This window comes from Dendropsophus ebraccatus, chromosome 4 (genome assembly GCF_027789765.1).
Source record: "Dendropsophus ebraccatus isolate aDenEbr1 chromosome 4, aDenEbr1.pat, whole genome shotgun sequence".
Taxonomy (NCBI): Eukaryota; Metazoa; Chordata; class Amphibia; order Anura; family Hylidae; genus Dendropsophus; species Dendropsophus ebraccatus.
This window is the reverse complement of record NC_091457.1, coordinates 37,093,560-37,113,413: the sequence shown is the minus strand read 5'-3', so window position 1 is coordinate 37,113,413 and position 19,854 is coordinate 37,093,560. Positions and strand designations below refer to the sequence as shown.

At 43.5% G+C, this 19,854-nt stretch overlaps 1 protein-coding gene across 3 annotated transcripts in view; it reads left to right on the top strand.

Annotated features, from left to right (window-relative positions):
• The window catches only part of ATL3 (atlastin GTPase 3), a 32,911-nt gene that overhangs the window by 4,009 nt on the left and 9,048 nt on the right, over positions 1–19,854 (top strand). For 2 of the 3 annotated variants that reach the window (XM_069965590.1, XM_069965589.1), the window contains exons 2-9: positions 6,607–6,815; positions 7,549–7,692; positions 9,275–9,379; positions 11,282–11,332; positions 14,252–14,308; positions 15,077–15,169; positions 15,955–16,093; positions 17,564–17,691. In XM_069965590.1, the coding sequence (XP_069821691.1) occupies positions 6,609–6,815; positions 7,549–7,692; positions 9,275–9,379; positions 11,282–11,332; positions 14,252–14,308; positions 15,077–15,169; positions 15,955–16,093; positions 17,564–17,691 (924 nt within the window). In that variant the 5' untranslated portion in view covers positions 6,607–6,608. Of the gene's footprint in view, positions 1–1,544; positions 1,626–6,606; positions 6,816–7,548; positions 7,693–9,274; positions 9,380–11,281; positions 11,333–14,251; positions 14,309–15,076; positions 15,170–15,954; positions 16,094–17,563; positions 17,692–19,854 lie in introns of those variants that run through there. The other variant, XM_069965588.1, reaches the window with a different exon arrangement.

The window sequence follows — 19,854 nt, the reverse complement described above, 5'->3', positions numbered from 1 at the left end:
TACAGGCACTGAGAGGCCATCATTGATGACTCGTCTGCAGAGCTTTTATAGGGCTCAATCGATCATGCTGGAGGGCCGCACAGACGAATCATTTGTGCGGCCAATAGTGATTATTTATATGGTTGATCGGACAACAAAAGGGCATAGATCACCAGCCCTTTTACATGGGCCGGATAGCCTAGAATTTTGTTGTGTGTCAACCTAGCCCAAGGATCCAAGTGACTTTGACAAGGGCGATCTGTGATGATAGATGACAGGGTGAGAGCATCTCCAAAACAGCAGGTCTTGTGGGTTATTCCTGGTATACACTGGTTAGTACCGAAAAGTAATGAAGGACACAGAAAAGCTAATAAAGCACAAATTTCTGAGAATGTTTAAGGGCTTATAACCTATGTACAGGATAGGGGTAATTAGCTGATGTGCTGGGACGCCTGTCAATCATAACATGGGGCGCCCCTTGTGCTCCTTAGTGAATAGGGGTCCCAGCAGTCAGGCCCCAAGTAATCAATTAGTTATCCTCTATCCTCTGGATAGAACATACATTTTAGCCTTGGAAAACCCATTTAAAGAGGTTATTCTACTCATTGATAGACTTCCCCCAATGCAGATAAAATACCGTGCGTTCGGCATTGTTGAACTGCAGCGATGATGTGCCCGTATATCCATGTCACTATGACAGCCAGTCGCTGGTCCTGTGCTGTATACTGCTGGCGCCAGAATTACAAGGAGTGGAATCATTTGCAGCTTTTCAACAATAAATTGGGCCATATATTAACATCCAGGAAATAATGTGAAGAAGAGATCTATAGATTGTTTGTAAGAATATTAGTACAGTGTGCAGCTTCAGCAATCTGTAGCCTGGTCTGTGCATTTCTAGATGAAATATAATGTCGGAGATTAGATGTGAGGAATGGGCTTACCGGCATGACCTCCAAATCTGTCTGCCAACTCACAAGTGCAAAGTCACATGACTGGTAATACCATGGTGAAAGTGAGTATTGTAGATTGTTCCCAGAAAACTTACACTGGTCAGTAATCTCTACAATTCCAAATACAGTGGTACCTCAGTTTAGGAGTAACTTGGATTAAGAGCGTTTTGCTAGAAGAGCTCAAAGTTTTTCAAAATTGTAACTTGGTTTAAGAGCACTGCTTTGGTTTAAGAGCTCCCTGTACTGCGTGGGAGCGGGAGTAGAGGAGGGGCATGGTCTGCATAGCGTGGTCTACAGCCCTGTACTCTGACCCAGGAAGTTTCCCTCACCATCCAAAACATGGCAGCTCCACTTCAGGCTGGGGCTTACATCAGGGGACAGGACTGTGGAGGTAATCTCTTCATAGCTGTAACCCCTCTCTCCCCTGCCTGCACTCACACTCAGCTATACACACTGGTGCTATAATGTGCCTGCACTCACACTCAGCTTTACACACTGCTGTATATAAAGTTTCTGTCTCTTCAGAATAATGTGCACAGAATAGCTCAATGGTATAGAATTGATATGCTTTTTTTTTTTTTTATATATTTGTATAGCGCACACAGATTCCGAAGAGGAAGATACTTAGGTGGACCTTTTTTGCTAGACTCATGATAGTGAGACAATGGATGGCACCCTCCCCTCCTTCCTTTCAAGGTTGGGTTAGTTTTGTTAAGAATTATGAAAGGTGGTTTAAGGGTATATTCACACGGGCGGGCTCGCAGCGAGATTCTCGCTGCGAGCCCGGCAGGTCCTGGCAGTTCCCATACACTACATATTTGCTGCGGTCTAAACGACCGCAGCGAGTATGTAATTATACCGCCCTTAACCCCTTCTGCTCCCCCGCTGTGTATATACTTTACCTGTCCTCGCTGCACGGGTCCGGCGTCTTGCTCTCCTGTCCGGCCAATCAGTGTGTTGCCACTGATTGGCCGGGCGGGAAAGCAGGACGCCGGACCCGTGCAGCGAGGACAGGTAAAGTATATACACAGCGGGGGAGCAGAAGGGGTTCAGGGCGGTATAATTACATACTCGCTGCGGTCGTTTAGACCGCAGCAAGTATGTAGTGTATGGGAACTGCCGGGCTTGCAGCGAGAATCTCGCTGCGAGCCCGTCCGTGTGAATATACCCTAATGGTGGGGAGAATTGAATTGAGGGGGTTATTTATGTAGGTACATTCAGGGTTATATATGTGTGGGAAATGGTATTTGTACAGTTTTATATGTATGTATCTCTTTCTGCGTTTAGTTGCCAACTCAGGAGGAGGGGGGGGGAGGGGAAGACGATTATTTAAGGTACATTTCTACACTTTTATATTTATAATGATTTATATGTGTAAAAAAAAAAAAGTTTCTGTCTCTATCCTCCTGCGCAGCTCTGTGATTCTCACTTCCTAATTGGTCCATGCTGAACACCCCCCCCCTCCCCCATTGCTGTCATGTGACCACACAGACCTCTGACAGCAGCCCTGCTTCTCTATTCTAGCTTGTACTATGCTACTGCATTATGGGGATCTCCATTCTATATCTACAAACTGCTGCTGTTTCTTCAGGTTTATGCACTTACTATACATTATACTCCACATATTGATTGCTATACTGTACAGAAACTTTTATTTAGAATAAAAATCATTATTTTGGGGGTGTGAAACCAATTGTCTACATATCAGTGATTTCTTATGGGAAAATTTGCTTTGGTGTAAGAGTAGATTTGGATTACAAAGACAGTCCTGGAACGAATTATGCTTGTAATCCTAGGCACCACTGTATTGAGAAGTATTAATACATTAAAAAGAAAAACTAGTATTATCACTATCTTGTGTTGCCATAGAAACCACCATCACTGCAACTTCTTTATTGTGTATATTTGCTCCTACCTGCATAGACCATACTCTGCGTAGGAGATATTCCAGGTACTGCAGCTGTCTCCTGCGATACAGCTGTAATACTTCTTAACTACTATGATATGTATGACAGACATGGGCACATAGCTGATGCCATCAAACAGATGATACCTGTCTCTCAGGTGCATTTACACAGAAAGATTTATCTGACAGATCTTTAAAGCCAAAGCCAGGAACAGACTATAAGCAGGGACCAGGTCATAAAGGAAAGACTGAGATTTCTCCTCTTTTCAAATCCATTCCTGGCTTTTGCGTCAAAAATCTGTCAGATAAATCTGTCTGTGTAAACGCACCATTAGCTGATGGCTGTTGTAAAATCATGTTTTTCCTCTAAGCTCTGGAGTAGTTGAGGCTGCAGTATGCATGCCTTCTCCGTTCCCCATCCCTCCTTGCTCTGCGTGTTCATTCCAGAGGGCTTGGCTTTCAGCACTGACCTTTGTACATCAATCATGAATGTCAGGAAGAGAGAAGGCATGCATACTGCAGCTCAGCACAGTGTCTATGAATTGGGCTTGGAAGAAAAACATAATTTTATAACTTTGCAAAGAACCATCAGCTAATTATCACTCAGGAATTATTTGTTTTATCTTCCTATTAGCTATCTGCCTCTGTCTGCAGCTCTGAGCAAGGTATAGGGCTGATATATTCCCTTTGGGATGGTTTTGCAGGTAGGTTCCACTGAAGAAAATGGAGCTGAACTGTAATACCACACACAACTTGAGGACAGGGGTGGTGGTGTTTTTGCAGGAAAGTAGCTGTGTTTTTTTTCTTCTAACCCTGGATGACTACTTTAAAAGGGTTTTCTGTCCAACATTGATTAATGGTCTATCCTTAAGGCCGTATTACAGCAAGGGATTATTAGCCGATAATTGCTTGGTGTAATAGCTAGTGTTAAAATGCAACCATTAGCTGTCATGCACATTATCGTCTGATCTTTGTCTTTCAACATGTTGAAAAAGACAATAACGACAGCGCACTGGCCGTCGCTCTGTGTAATAGGAGCGGTGGCAGCAGACCTCCGCTATCTCCTATGGGCTCCCCAAACAATCGCTGTCAGCGTGTAATAGCGCCGACAGCGAGTGGAAAATGCACAGCAATGCAAAATGCTGATCTGACAGGTTGAAGATCGCTTGCTCCTCCAGATCAGCCCTTTAGGGTGTGTTTACACTGATAGATTTATCTGACAGATTATTGAAGCCAAAGCCAGGAACTGCCTACAAACAGGTCATAAAGGACTGAGATTTCCTCTTTTCAAATCCAATCTGTCAGATAATCAGTGTAAACACACCAGTAGGGATAAGGCATCAGTAGCTGGTCAGTGGGACATCAGCACTGACCAGGGGTGCTGACAGTCAGCCACTCTGCAGGGCTGCCATGGCTAGATCTATACTCTGACTGGAAGCAGTTTGCTCTGTTTACTGCGTAGTGGCCGTGCCTAGTCACTGCGTAGTGGCCGTGCCTAGTCACTGCGTAGTGGCGGTGCCTAGTCACTGCGTAGTGGCGGTGCCTAGTCACTGCGTAGTGGCGGTGCCTAGTCACTGCGTAGTGGCGGTGCCTAGTCACTGCGTAGTGGCGGTGCCTAGTCACTGCGTAGTGGCGGTGCCTAGTCACTGCGTAGTGGCGGTGCCTAGTCACTGCGTAGTGGCGGTGCCTAGTCACTGCGTAGTGGCCGTGCCTAGTCACTGCGTAGTGGCCGTGCCTAGTCACTGCGTAGTGGCCGTGCGTAGTGGCCGTGCCTAGTCACTGCGTAGTGGCCGTGCCTAGTCACTGCGTAGTGGCCGTGCCTAGTCACTGCGTAGTGGCCGTGCCTAGTTACTGCACCTTAACTATAACTTGCTGACAGATTGACCTCTGCTTCCATCAGTATTCCTATAATTAATTCCACTGTAGAATTGTGAGGATAATAGTCTCCTATAGTAGTACAGTAGCTTGTCTCTCCCTTTTGCGGTCCTGTAGATTAGATGATACCTTCCTACATTCCGAAGTAATAAACATAAAATACCAGTCAGATGACACCCACATTGGGTGCGGCTTTGTGTGTGTCAGGTCCTAAAAACTGGGCTGCTTGTTGACTTGCTGCTCCTGACCCATCAGAGATCCATTGTATTCCCTCTTGTTTCTCTTTATCTGTTTTTCGGCATGATCCCCCCTCCCTGCTGCCTTAGAGCTCTGTGTCATCTCGCTCTTCATGCCAGTTTAGGGCTATAATAAGGAATGTATATACTGTACAGTATAGCTCTGTGAGTCATAGCTGTTGGCCCAGGACGTTTCCTCTGCCGGGTGTGGGCCTCTCCTCTGCTGCTATTGCTGCTCCCGCACTCGTAAGCTTTAGACTTTTTACTTCTCTGCTTGTCGTCTCATTGCCGTTCTGCCTTGAAGCTATATTTCATCTATTTTCTTATGTTTAAGTCAGGCTACTGTAGTATAAAGAAGCTGCTGTATGATTGTATAATAAACCTCAAGACATGGATCATACGGTTTGCCTAGTTTAGAGAATTTTTTAGGGTTTGTCCCTAAGGGTATCTACTACTGCTTTCCATATTGCTGTGTTGTACGAGGATAGGTTTACCTTTGATCACATTCAGATTACTTTCAGTTATAATCTAATTTTTAGTAATTTTGGAAATACATTGCTATGATTGTATTACATGTACTGTGGCATGTTGTGTGGGGTTTGGCTTCCAGCACTTATTGTGCCTATAGGCCCCGTTCCCACTGAGCAAAACTAGCGGAATTCCGCGGCGGAGTTGTCCGCCGCGGAATGCCGTTAGCCTCCTGCTCATAATGGGAGTCTATTGGAGGCGCGCGCTCCTGCTCTGTCCGCGCTGAAGAATGAACATGTGCCTCCCATAGACTCCCATTATGAGCGGGAGGCTAACGCATTCCACGGCTGACTTGTCCGATTATTGAAGCCAAAGCCAGGAATGGATATGAAAAAAGTAGAAATCTCTATCTTTCCTTTATGACCTGTTCTCTGTTTATAGTCTGTTCCTGGCTGTGGCTTCAATAATCTGTCAAATAAATCTCTCTGTGTAAAGGCACCCTAAGCCTTGTACATCAATCATTAAGGGTAGGAGAGGGGGAGGCGTGCATACTGCTTCTCCGCACCTCCACTATTCAGACAATTGGTTCCACACCCCAAAAATAATGATTTATTATTCTGAATAACATGTAAAACAGATGAAACAAACATTCAGAAACAGCAGAATATGTGATATTATAAGTTACTGTACAGTAATAGAGAGGATGGGAAACACAAGGACTGACAGAGACTGCAGGGAGCATGAAGGAATGAGCCGGACAGATGTGGGCACATACATGCAGCACTCTCTGTCCGGGGAGAGAGGGGTAACAGCTATGTAAAAATTACCTCTACAGTCCTGTCCTCTGATGCAAGCCCCAGCCTGAAGTAGATCTGCTATGATTTGGAAGGTGAGGGAGACTTCCTGGGTCAGAGTACAGTGCTGTAGACCCCGCTATGCAGACCATGCCCCTCCTCCACTTGCGCTCCCACCCAGTACAGGGAGCTCTTAAACCAAAGCAATGCTTTTAAACCAAGTCACAATTTTTAAAAACTGTGAGCTCTTAAACCAAAACGCTCTTAAACCAAGGTACCACTGTATATTGATCACCCAAAGACAGAAAGTAAATGTTTTCATCATATATATGAAAATGTGTTTAAACCTATATAAAACTCTTGTCTTGTGTGTTTCTTCTATCTGTTCTTATTCCCAGACATGGCTCCATCAACTCCTGGCCCTGTCCAGGTAGTTCTAGTGCAGAAGGATGACCATTCATTCCAGCTGGACGAGGAGGCTCTCGCCTCGGTGCTTCTTCAGGATCACATTCGGGATCTGGATGTGGTTGTGGTTTCTGTGGCTGGCGCATTCCGTAAAGGGAAATCTTTCCTGCTCGACTTCATGCTGAGATACGTGTACAACCAGGTGACTCCTCACTTACTACATACAGTGCTCATATATAGTACATTTATCTTCCACAATTATTTCCAACTATTCATATATGGAAAAATCCTCAGAAACCATAGTTCTTATTACACACTGTTCTTTCCATTCACTTGGGTTTTGTTGTTTCTCGGCCTTTCCTTACTAATAAATAGAAAATAGGCAGAGAAAGACACAAGACAGGCAAAAGCCCCTTCCTTGCAGTGACAGAAGACATAAGGCCCTAATACACGGAACGATTCGGCCGATAATCTTCCTGTGTAATAGAAGCCAACGATCAGCAGGCATGAACGATGTCGGCTGATCGTTGCTGTCGTTTGTCTTTCAACATGCTACTATGATAGCAGTGATCTGCTGCCGTTGCACTGTGGAATAGGAGCAAGTGCAGGTGAGGCAGCTCCCCACGGCCTCACCTGCACTTACCCGCTCGCTGCCGCCGCCGGTGGTGGCGGCTGCGTGCTAGCTCTCGTTTGCTCCTCTATGTCGCCCCGTGTAATAGGGGCTATAATGACTGTGCATGTATTGGTCTCTAATACAGCCATGGTAGGATTTGTAGTTGTAGGTAGTATCTACAATAAATCATATCATGTCATTTTCATATACAGATTGCAATACTACTTGCTCTGATTTTCTGCATAACTTGGGACATTCCTCTAAGCCTCTTGTGGTGACAACAAACAGACCCTTACAGTCTTTGGTTTTATGTATTCTGCAGAAAGATGGTAGTTCTAAGAACTGGCTGGGGGAGGAGGATGAGCCTCTTACTGGATTTTCCTGGAAGGGGGGTTCTGAACCCGACACCACCGGTATCCAAATCTGGAGTGAGGTGTTCACCATGAAGAAACCGGATGGTAAGGAGGTGAGATATATTCATTCCATTAATAAAAAATTTATAAAAAAATACCTCTTGTGTCGATTGATGAAATATCTGTCATTAGCCATTTTTTGGAATACCCCTAGACTATGCTTCAAATATCTGATAGGTGGGGTCCCATTCATAGGACCTCCACCTCTAGGGATAATATGTAGTCCTATAATCCTAAGGCCATATTCACACAATGTAAGTTTAGTATTCATCACGGCTGTTGCTGATTAATACTAAACTTACATTATGCTGCAGTTAGAGGGAGTCCCGGACGGAGTGTATAAACATAGTATACACCAGCGCTTCTCAAACTTTTTCTACTGGAGCCTCACCCAACAGACCAAGGCAATGCTTGGGCCTCACCAGACTGACCAAGGGGGTGCCTGGGCCTCACTATCTGTGGTGAAAGTCCATTTAAACGCTGAAAATATTGCTAGGGCTACCTATCTCCCAAGCTCTATATGCTAATAAAGCAAGTACAAAAAAAATTAATAATGTTGCTAAAATGGAGATTTTTGAAAACAGCTAAAGGACTGTGCAGATCATAGTTACTTTTGTGAAAACTGGCTCCTCAGCTGGGCCTCACCAACAACTAGGGGGCACCTCACTGGTGAGGCCCGCCTCACAGTTTGAGAAGCAATGGTATACACTCCGGCCGGATCGCTAGCTGCCGTACAAAAAACTGACATGTAATGGCAATTCTAACAGGTCACACAATGGAGAGTGCAGCTCCAGCCACACTTTCCGTTGTGTGCGCCCACATCCTAAATCAACAGAAATGAAAATCATCCGGCCGGTACTGCACGACCTGGTCACAGAATGGCCGCTGTTTCATGATGTGTGAACATGGCCTAAATAGTGCAATAGAAGAAAGACATCTGATACAAAGATGAGACACCATCTACTTGATGAATATTAGAGCTGAGAGAATCTCGAGCATGTTCGGGTCAGTCTGAACCCAATCGTGCGCCATTTGATTTCTGGTGGCTGAAGAAGTTGGATGCAGCCCTAGAGAGTCCTGAAAAACATGGATACAGCCTATGGCTGGGTTCACACTACGTATATTTCAGTCAGTATATGTATATTTCAGTCAGTATATTTCAGTCAGTATTGCAACCAAAACCAGGAGTGGATTAAAAGCACAGAAAGGATCTGTTCACACAATGTTGAAATTGAGTGGATGGCCGCCATTTAATGGCAAATATTTGCTGTTATTTTAGAACAACGGCTGTTATATTGAAATAATGGCCGTTATTAACTGTTATATGGCGGCCATCCACTCAATTTCAACATTGTGTGAACAGAGCCTTCCTGTGTTTTTAATCCACTCCTGGTTTTGGTTGCAATACTGACTGAAATATACGTAGTGTGAACCCAGCCTATGGCTGTATCCGTGTTTTCCTGGCAGCCTCAGGGCTATATCCAACTCCTGCAGCCATCAGTAATCACATGCTGCACAGTTGGGTTCTGACTGACCCGTGCTTGCTTGTGATTCGCTTATCTCTAGTGGATATGTTCCAAATATCATACACCTTAAAGACTACTTATTAAGATGTTTTGTTCTCTTGTTTTTCAGGTTGCAGTGGTTCTGATGGACACACAAGGGGCATTTGACAGTCAGTCCACTGTGAAAGACTGTGCTACTATTTTTGCTCTGAGTACTATGACAAGTTCCATCCAGGTCAGTGAATATTTAAGTACCATTGTTTACATTTTTGCATTTCATTTTTGTTTGATATTCCAGTTCTTCTGTTCTTTTAATTTAATCTGCTCTTTGCAACGCTTAAAGTGTACCTGTTATTTGTAAATACTTTTGACATGTCAAAAATTTTGATCGGTCCAGGTCTGAGTGTTCAGACCTGTACCGATTGTGCTGCAGCGCGGTCCACTCCTACCTTCTTAGAAAAAAAAGAGTCTGTCTAATGTAAGTTTTTTTTCTCCTTACACAAAGCGGGGAAAGGATGCGCTGCAGCGCGGTCTTCTACCTACTCCTTCTCCTGATCAGTAAAAACAACAGGTACACTTAAAGCTGGCCTTACACATTAGATGTCAGCTGTACCGATCAATTTATAACTAGTCTTAAGGCCCTATTACACGAAACAATTATCGGCTGAGAATCGTCTTGTATAATAAAAGGCAACGATTAGCCGACATGAATGATGTCAGCTGATCAATGCAGTTGTAATATGGCAACGATCTGCTGCCATCACTCTGTGGAACAGGAGCGGCGGCAGCAGCAGACTGCTGCTATCTGCTATGGGCTGCATGGACGATGTAGCTATCACCTGGGCAGCCACCCCCCCGCAGCTCCCAGCGGCCCTCTCTGCCCCCACTCGCTGCCGACATGTTTAATAGGGGAGGCAGCAAGCAGGGAACAAGGTGCAAATGAGCGCTGACAGCGCTCGTTTGCTCCTCCAGTCGCCCTGTATAATAGGGGCTTTAGTATTTCTCCTGATTCTTCCCTGACAGCAGATTAAATATTACAGGAGTCAGGCAGCAGCTTATTTCCTATGTCTGTAATCAGAGTTCTTGCAGCTAGCATGCTTGGCTGAGCCAGTTGTAAATGTAAATAGGACAATTGGGTGACACACACAGTTTGGGCCAATTTTTATTTTGTGTGTATGGCCACTTAGTGTTTTTTTTTTTTTTTAAGCGAACCAATCACTACCAAAACACCCTCCTTGCCCTATGTACATTACCTTTTACCTAGGCATGTGGTGTTCCTTAGCACCAAACTAATAACTGTTGGGACCCAAATTAGCTGTAATAACGCCTCTCTGGGAACAATAGCGCTCAGGGATGGCCATTCTATGATATGCGGTAGGCTCCTACCCTGAGAATCACGCTCAGAGAAGCATGATTACAGCCAACTTGGGAACCCCTTCTGTTGTATAATTATTGTGTAATATTTTAAAAATACACCTAAAGCCTAAATGCCCATATAAACTATTAATACATACTGTTGCTATATTTATTTTCAGTTTTAAAAATTGCCTGTGAGCGAAACAGCCATGGCTCAATGATAATACATTTTAGGCGAAAAGCACATGTCTCCCCCCCCCCCCCCCCCACACACACACACATACACATACACAAGAAAAGAAAAAGAAACGGGAATGAAGCTGTCAGTACTGTTGCGTCAATCCTAAGAAATGCTATTCAGTCAAATTGTGTCTGCATCTTCCTTTCAGTTAAAAAGGCTTGGCCTAGGGTGCCATATCCTAAATCTAGTATGCGTCCTGCCTCTGCCAGTCCCGGTGCATTATCAGTTGCCTTATAAATAATACAACAGTGCTTAAGCTTGATATCTGTTTTGGGAAGAAAACTTCTTTAACAAATTAACATTAACATTTGAAGTATTCAGAAATAACTGTGATGTCTTGGTGAATGTTTCTGCGCCTCTTCATTCCACGCTAGGTAACATGCAATACCTTTGCTATATGCTGTTAGTGCTCTATTGATGTAGGGCTGTGAATACCTTGATGCAGGACAGTATGCTAATGTTTGATCTTCGATTTGGCCCAGCTCTACAGACTGCGTGTGTATTTCATGTTACGTGTCATCATCTCTTTATCATATACAGATTTACAACTTGTCCCAGAACATACAAGAGGATGACCTCCAACAACTTCAGGTAGGGCATGGAAATTGCTTACGTTATTCTACATAGCTTTGTTATGTCTATGTCTTTGTTATTGGACTGACATAAAGAATTGTGAATGTGAATTGCATCTGATTCACTTTAACACATGCAGATTTTGCTTTGGTTTAATGGCAGAATCCATAGTGGAGATATTTTTACACCTATTTGCACACAACCACTGTAAACCATTACCTGCTCTTGAAAAGTACATTGCACGTCTATAGCTCATATAGCCAAAGCACCAGCATCTATTTTACTATATTAGCTTCCTCTTACCTATTGCTTTGTGTTACATGGAATTGTTTTGTGGCAATTAGTGCGCTTGCAGTACTTGGGGGATACAATTGGTATTTCCTGTCAGGCTTTTTATGTAGTTCAGTGGATTATATGTCCAAAGGTAGCATGAAATGATGTTGGATGTCACTCTGATGATATGGTTCCTGAGGATAACATCAAGCTGCTTGTGCCATTTCCGTTCTTAGGGACGAGATTAAATTTCTACATTGAGGGCCGGCCTTTAGTTTTTTTGCACATGAATGTTTTTGCACGTCTGGTGTAGTTTCAGTACTAGCTATCTTTTATCTCTGATGTTATAGTGTTCAGCTTTAGAACTGCTTTATTCTCTTTTTTTTAGATGTTTTTTAGGCATTGGTTCTGTTTGTCTCCAACTATACAATTCTGATTGATCAAACTTCATTTGCCTCTTTGTCCTTTTTACATTTCTGTATTGTCCTCTTCTCTCTGAATCCTTGAAGTGACTTGAAGAGCTCATGCTGGGTTCTGAGAAGTTGCGTGGAAGGTATAATAGTTCTTGCATGTAGTTTTTGGACCCTGTAAGTTGGCCACATACATTAGATAAAAGTTGGCCTAACCTGCTGATAATGGTGGAATCAGCACATGATATGATGTGTATGGGGCACAAGTTGAAATTTGTTCTTCCCTATAAAGACTAGGATATGCTTACTAAACATACATGCTTAGCCGGGTAAAGTGTGCATGTTCATGGATGGGTAAGGGGAGAGCTGTCAAACAGACAAGTGTTTGGCCAACTAATATCTCATGTATGATTGGTTTAGCATTTAAAGGGAGTTGATCGCCTATTTTAGAATACAATAAAGAAGAATTGACCATGATTCTTCTTTGTCAAGCACTTTGTGACCCGTATTCTTGACCAGCAGACTTCCCCAGACAACCCACTGATTGACAGCTCTCTTCCTATCCTATACATGGGTCTCCAAAATGCGGCCCTCCAGCTGTTGCAAAACTACATTTCCTATCATGCCTGGACAGCCAAATCCAAAGCTTTAGCTGTCCAGGCATGATGGGAGTTGTAGTTTCGCAACAGCTGGAGGGCCGCAGTTTGAAGACCCATGGTCTAAAAGCTGCCAGTCAGCAATGGGTGAACAAGGGGAGTAGTGGCTCATGAATATAGAGGGTTCAGAGCATGCGCATATTATTGAGAGGACTCCTGACGCACACACTTGATCCCAGCACACTTTGTGTCCCAGCTTATAAACCTTGATTTTATAAAGTCCTGCAGGACAACAGAGTAGCATAAATCTGATGTAAGATTCCCTTTAAAGCCCGTTGGCACGTCTCACCCCATGCATTGCACTAGAGAAAGTGCTGTCTATTAAATCAAGTACTTTAAGTAACCATGTAGAATATACTGTCCACTCGGTATATTCTTCCTGAGTAATGTGTTTACAATGGCAAGATCAGTCAAGACCAATGGTAAAAGTTCATCTAATCTTCAAAGGCTATGGACATGTTTCAATTTATTTTTTTTATTCTTGCTTTGTACTTATTACAGTACCCAAAGCTTTTTGTTGTCAGCCCTCCTGGCCTCTTCTAAGGGAACATACTGTGTTCAGGACATTTCCTGCATGTATATATTTGCTTGCATTTGAGTCATGCAAAGTAAAAGTATATGTGCAGCAAATGGCCTGAGCATAGTCCTTGTGAATGGGGCTGCTGCCTATACGCTGTGGTATACATCGGCAGATACAAATATATACCCCCGAATGTAATAGGAAAAAGTGATATGAACAGTCTCTAAGCTGAATTATAACCACATAAAAAGTAACCTTTTGATCTATTTATAAATCATCATCTATTAATCATTCAATTAAGTTCTGAAGGGGATAGATAAGGATACTGACTGATAAAGTACTGTGCAGGAGGCTGTAGAAAAGAAACTAAGACACTAGAACTCCGGGCGGGGGTGATTTTTGGCAGAGTGCTGGGGAAGGGGAGAATAAAAGAAGTAAGATGCTCTCACCTCCCTTGCTTCAGTGGGGCACCCCTGCAAAACAACATCCTGCAATCTTCTCTCACCAAGTACCCAAACTGTAGCACTGACCTTTCTGACCTCTGAATTTAGCGTTTTATGTGCCCAGACAGTACATCTGCTTGTCTGCTCTTCCTGCTCACTCATCCCCCTTCGACCCCTTACCCTCCATAGGTTATAATGAACTCCGCAAATCTGTCTTCACTTTGCTCCTCTGGAATGAAGACGGCTTTGCCTGATAATGAACAGATAAGAATTGAGGGGGGGCTGGAAAAGAGCTTCTTGAGAAAAGAGGCAAAAAGAGGATTGTTTTGCCTAATAAAACCTGTTACAGAGTTTCATAAAATGGCTTGTACTATTGATTTCTGCAAAAAAAAAATTGTAAATGACAGTTACACTTTAAATCTTTTCCAGTATTCACACCGGCCGAATACAGCCACACAGTATCACAGCAGTATTAGTAACTAATAAGACTGGCAGGAGGAGCTTGCAGCACTTGTCTTGTCCTGTCCTGTCCAGGGAGATTTTCCTATATTCACTTAGAAAAAGGTTCTCAGATTGAGCCAATGTAGTACTTGTACCCGCTGGAACAAAAATATAATATGTCTTTTTATTTTTAGCTCTTTACTGAATATGGACGCTTGGCTATGGATGAGATCTTTTTGAAGCCATTTCAAGTGAGTCACTATGTAATCTTTACCATAGAAAATAAAGGTGCTCTGTGCTAATGGTCTGTGGTTTTTCATGTATTTGGCTGTGAGCCCCCCCACCCCTCAGAACTAACAGTGGCAAATCCCAAGTGGTCCTCTACAACAAACAGTGTTCCTTTACCATAATGTTTTCTCACTAGAACCAAGGAACAAAGCTTCCAGAACTGGAGAAGGAAATACTGGATCTAACATTTAGATAAAGACACAATAGCGCCATTGAAGGAAAAATAAATATGTCCATCAAGTTCAACCAGTGCTATAATTACCGTAATTAAAGCGAATGTACCAACGATACATCACTTTTCTCATATTTACGTGGATAGACTGGCTTTGGCGCTGGCCCAGTTCCTACATACGGTTCTGGTCTGTTTCCAGGCACCTGCCAGCGGTAAAACACTGGAGGCGGGCCATTGGGAGGATACCCCCCTCCCTTTTATGATGCAGCTCCATTAGAATCAATGCAGCCGCGTCACAAAGGGGAGGGGTCTCACCTCCAGTGCTTCACCCCTAGCCAGTGCTTTGTCTAATAGGACCCCTAGAAATTACGATTTTTCGCACAATAATTGTCATGCGAGTTTATACGTAATATGTAACCCAAAATGGTCGATATAAGAATTGAAATTCACCCTCCAAAAGGCGTGCCATCCAATAGCTTTGTTGCCTGAAAAACTTTGTTTCTTAGATTGTGCAAATTGAAAAGGACATTGTATAATTTCTATTTAATTTATCCTTTAGACCCTGATGTTCTTGGTTCGTGATTGGAGCTTTCCCTATGAGTATCCATACGGAGCTGAAGGCGGTGGTCGGTTTCTAGAAAAAAGATTGCGGGTAAGTGCAGTGTTCATTTATAGGAATAATTAGACCTTCTTTGTTTCCAGGTTCTGTCCAATAGTGCATTCTTAGGCTATGTTTACATGCTGTACAAACAACGCATGTTTAACACTACCTATGGCCTGAATTAATGTTCATGATCGATAATTCTACCATTAAACAACGGCCATTCACGGTGGAGTGGCTTTTATTTGTACAGCGTGTGAACATGGCCCTAAAATAAATTATTTAGCCAAGACTCTTTTTCTTTATATTACTGGGAGTTCCAGTCTCTGTAGCATGTGTGGTCATCTGCTATGCATATCATGCTTGCTTAGTTAGTATTTGTTTTCTATACCCAGCATCAGTTGTCAATGTGGAAAAGTTGGTGATAGAAACCTACCACAACGTTCTCAATTATAGCAAGCTAGATACATTAATATAGCTACATACTCTTGACATAGAAAGTACGGTAGGGTTTCTCTTTGAAGAGAGCAGAAGGAAGAGACTGGCATCTTTTGGCTGTAGGTGTTATCTGGATGAAACCAGATCAGCCATGGACCATAAACAACTCACAGGTCACAGAGCATGCATGTTAAATTAAATAAATGTCCAGATACCTGTGTCATGTGGGCCATTTGGCTGCTGTAAAGCATCGCTCTGATCGGCTGTTAAGAGAGCAGCAGCTCAGACAGGATGGCTACCTCCATAATCAGGTACAGGAGATAAAATTAAAAACCAAAAATACATTCAGGAAAAAAAAAGTTTTTTCTGATTTTTAACCTAACCTCATATTCCATTAGGTAAAGGAACATCAGCATGAGGAAATCCAGAACGTCCGTAAGCACATTCATTCCTGTTTCACCAGTGTCAGCTGTTTCCTCCTTCCACACCCTGGGCTCAAAGTGGCAACAAGTCCTCAGTTCGATGGCCGTCTGAAAGGTTGGATACGTTTTCCTTTTGAGGGTCTTGTATGGCTGCAGTAACTTTTTTTGTCATCTCCACATTTCAAAAGCGATAACTTTTTAATTGTTAGGGCTCTTTTTTTTTTTTTTTTTTTTGCAGAGTGCATTGTATTTTTTATTGCCAGTATTTATTGTAATTATGGCAATAGTGATCTCATTTTTACATTTTTTTTAAATCCTTTTTATTTATTTTTATCCCAGTAGGTAACTTAAATAGGCAATCTTTTGATTATAAAACACATTGCAAAGTATTATGCCTGTCAGGCCATGCCTCAGGCACCAGTACATTGCAGGCTTGGGAGTTATTGTTAGACCACGAGCGGTCATCCACTAGTACCCCACAATTATATTGCGTGAGTGCCATCAGAGGGACTTATTCCTCAGTATAACTTCTTAGACGCTGTAGTCAGCACTGATGTGGTATCTGAAGGGATAAACAGCCTAAATCAGGGCTAACTCTGATCCCAGCTGCTGTAGCTAGGTGCCTGTGCCCTCCCCTTGCCTTAGTAAGCTGGTGTGGGGACTACCAGCTCACCATGAAGTGCTTCTGCAGGGCAGAAAGGGGAAATGACACACTATTGTGTCCAGCAGCCACAGCCCGCATAGCTCTGGGAGTCTGGTCGTGACATCCCCATGGAAGTGAAGCCTTGATGCAGTAGTAAGTGCAGGGAAAAGGCACTTTATTAGCATCTCCCATAATTAGTGTATATTGGGAATCTCCCATAATTAGTGTATATTGGGAATTTGTATAACTTTTGGGGGGCAATGCAATACTTTAATAAAAATTTGCACCAGACTTCTCCTTTAATTGAAAAGGGGACATTGCTTTTTTTTTTTAAGAATCAATTTATAATTAGAATCAATGGAGCCATTTCACAGAGGGGATAGGATATGGTCACTCTGTGGTTTTCAGACTGTCTAGGCTAGGTTTTCACTGTCATGTGTCTATGGGACACATAGATTTCTTCTGTCAGGATGCCTTTCACAGTGCAAAGAAGCTGTACAATTAGGAATCAAAATGGGACTAAGGACCGATAACCCACCCCTGTGCTGGAATCAAGTGCTGATCTCATAGATCAGCACTTGTTTGCAGAGCCTTTACATTGCTCCAGCCTTGGGCATTGGACGGGGAGGTTAATTGTTGTCATGAATCATTGTCCACACGTCCCTTATTACATGAGGAGATTTTGATAATAATTTTTTGATGGGACAGAAACCCTTGCATTTGCTTTCATTGTCTAATACATGCCGTATTCCACCGGACGGTATCCACCTTTCCGTCTGATAAGCCCCCTGTGTAATAGGGCCCTTGGAAGTCAAATAAGATCAAGATCTCAGAAATAGATTATGTATCAAAAGCAAAGTATATGGGAATGTAGAAGTGACCAAACAATGGCTAACAATTAATTTGCTTATCTGACATACAAATATGTACTTTTACTTACAGATATTGCCCCAGAGTTTACAGAGCAACTCATCGCTTTTCTTCCTCTTGTACTTGGCCCCAAAAGCTTGATGGAAAAAGAGATAAATGGTGCAAAAGTGACCTGCAGAGGACTGCTGGAGTATTTTAAGGTAAATTGGGCAGTCTTAACCTAACCAAATGCAGCACTTTATCATGAGCAGTTCAATTACATAACAATATGCCATTCTTTTTAGTTTTTATTCTAAAAGTATTCTTGCCATTAGGCTGTCTTCACATATACAGAGGACATAATGCTGTGCCAGTTATATGATGGGCTGTAACCATACTCCATGGACTTCATTGATGTACAATTGGTTCATGTGGATTCCATCAGTGGTTCTGCATGCTGCACTAATCTTTTTATCAAAAGAAATGGAAATTCTGGTGGGAGGCAGAAATGCAGATACTGACAGGCTATTTTACATAGTTTTAAATTAAAGTAATAAAAATATTTATAAAATAACCCCTATACTTAAGGGTGCATTCAAACATAGCGAGTTCACAGCTGATTTCATGCTACGAGTTTCGCAGCAAATCCGTCTCGGTACTCTGTAACATTACAGTCTATGGCCCTGCTTTCTCTCTGCAGATTTTCATTTTGCTGTATTCTCAGTCATATTTAACTAATTAGCTGCCGGTAAAAATAATAAACAGCTAATCTAATTGCCAGCACTCCCTCGTCGCTCTCTGTCTGCGGCAGAACAGCTCAGTGATTGGCTGAGTGGGCTGTCAGTGTACCTGGAGACTGGAGTGGGAGTAGGGAGGTAAGCATTTGTTGTTTATTATTTTTACTGGCAGCTAGTTGGTTAAATATGGCTGTGACTGCATTCTACGGAATAAAAATCCGCAGCAAGTATGCAGGGCCATATACTGTACTGTTACCAAATATTGCTGCGGATTTGCTGCAAAAGCGTGAAATTTGCTGCAAAATCCTTATGAACTCCTGGTAAAGGTATAAAAACCAGGGAGGACATGGGAGTATTGGGAACATAACAAAGAAGTTATACTTACTCATCCAGTGCCACCACTTATGGACCCTCGGCGGTCTCCTGTAGCTTCCAGTCCTATGACATCACAGCCCCACTCAGAAAGGCCTGCTCAGCCAGTCAGTGACTGAGGTGGGACACATTTGCATTCACTGAGTGGCTGAGTGGGTAGTTCCTGTGGTGTCATGAGACCAGAGGCTGAATGTGAGCTGTGTGTATGTGTGTGTGTATATATACACTCAGGCTCGGACTGGGCCACCGGGGAGCCGGGGGATTCCCCGGTGGGCCCCTCCCCCTTCCTGCTTGTTGGTGGGCCCCTGCAGGGCAGCGTTGGGCAGTGTGTGCTGCTGTCATCTGACTGGGCCCTGGCTGATGTTTCCCAGCCAGATGACAGCAAGTTCCAGGGCCCCCTGCTACAGGCAAATCCGTGGGCAGCTCTCCTAGGGCCCTCAGTGGGCCTCAGCAGGCAGGTTCTCCTCACCCTCCCATAGATGCCGTTGTCGGGATGTGCAGGAGCAGGAGGCTGCAGCTATGACAGGAGCCCTGGCTGCTCTTCTCCTCATCAGCGTCCTGCTCAGACAGAAGTGAAAGAAGATCTTATCAGCAGCGTCCAGGGGGTCAGATGTGTCTGCCACTGAACAGTCAGGCAGAGGTCAGTCAGCTCCCCCTCCCTCCTCTGCTGTCCTGGGGTCCGAAGAGAAAAAGCTCCACAGGTATGGTGGTAATGGGAGGTCTGATATGTGACTGGAGGTGCACGGTGACTATACTGTATGTGTGTATATTTGTGTGACTGACTCTGCAGGGTGTGTATACAGGTATAATGTGTGGGAGTGCAGAGGGTATATATATATGTGTGTATATTTGTGTGACTGACTCTGCAGGGTGTGTATACAGGTATAATGTGTGGGAGTGCAGAGGGTATATATATATATGTGTGTGTGTGACTGCAGGGTGTGTATACAGGTATAATGTGTGGGGGTGCAGAGGGTATATATATATATGTGTGTGTGTGTGACTGCAGGGTGTGTATACAGGTATAATGTGTGGGGGTGCAGAGGGTATATATATGTGTGTGTGTGTGTGTGTGTGTGTGTGTGTGAGACTGACTCTGCAGGGTGTGTATACAGGTATAATGTGTGTGGGGGTGCAGAGGGTATATATGTGTGTGTGTGTGTGTGTGTGTGAGACTGACTCTGCAGGGTGTGTATACAGGTATAATGTGTGTGGGGGTGCAGAGGGTATATATGTGTGTGTGTGTGTGTGTGTGTGTGACTGACTCTGCAGGGT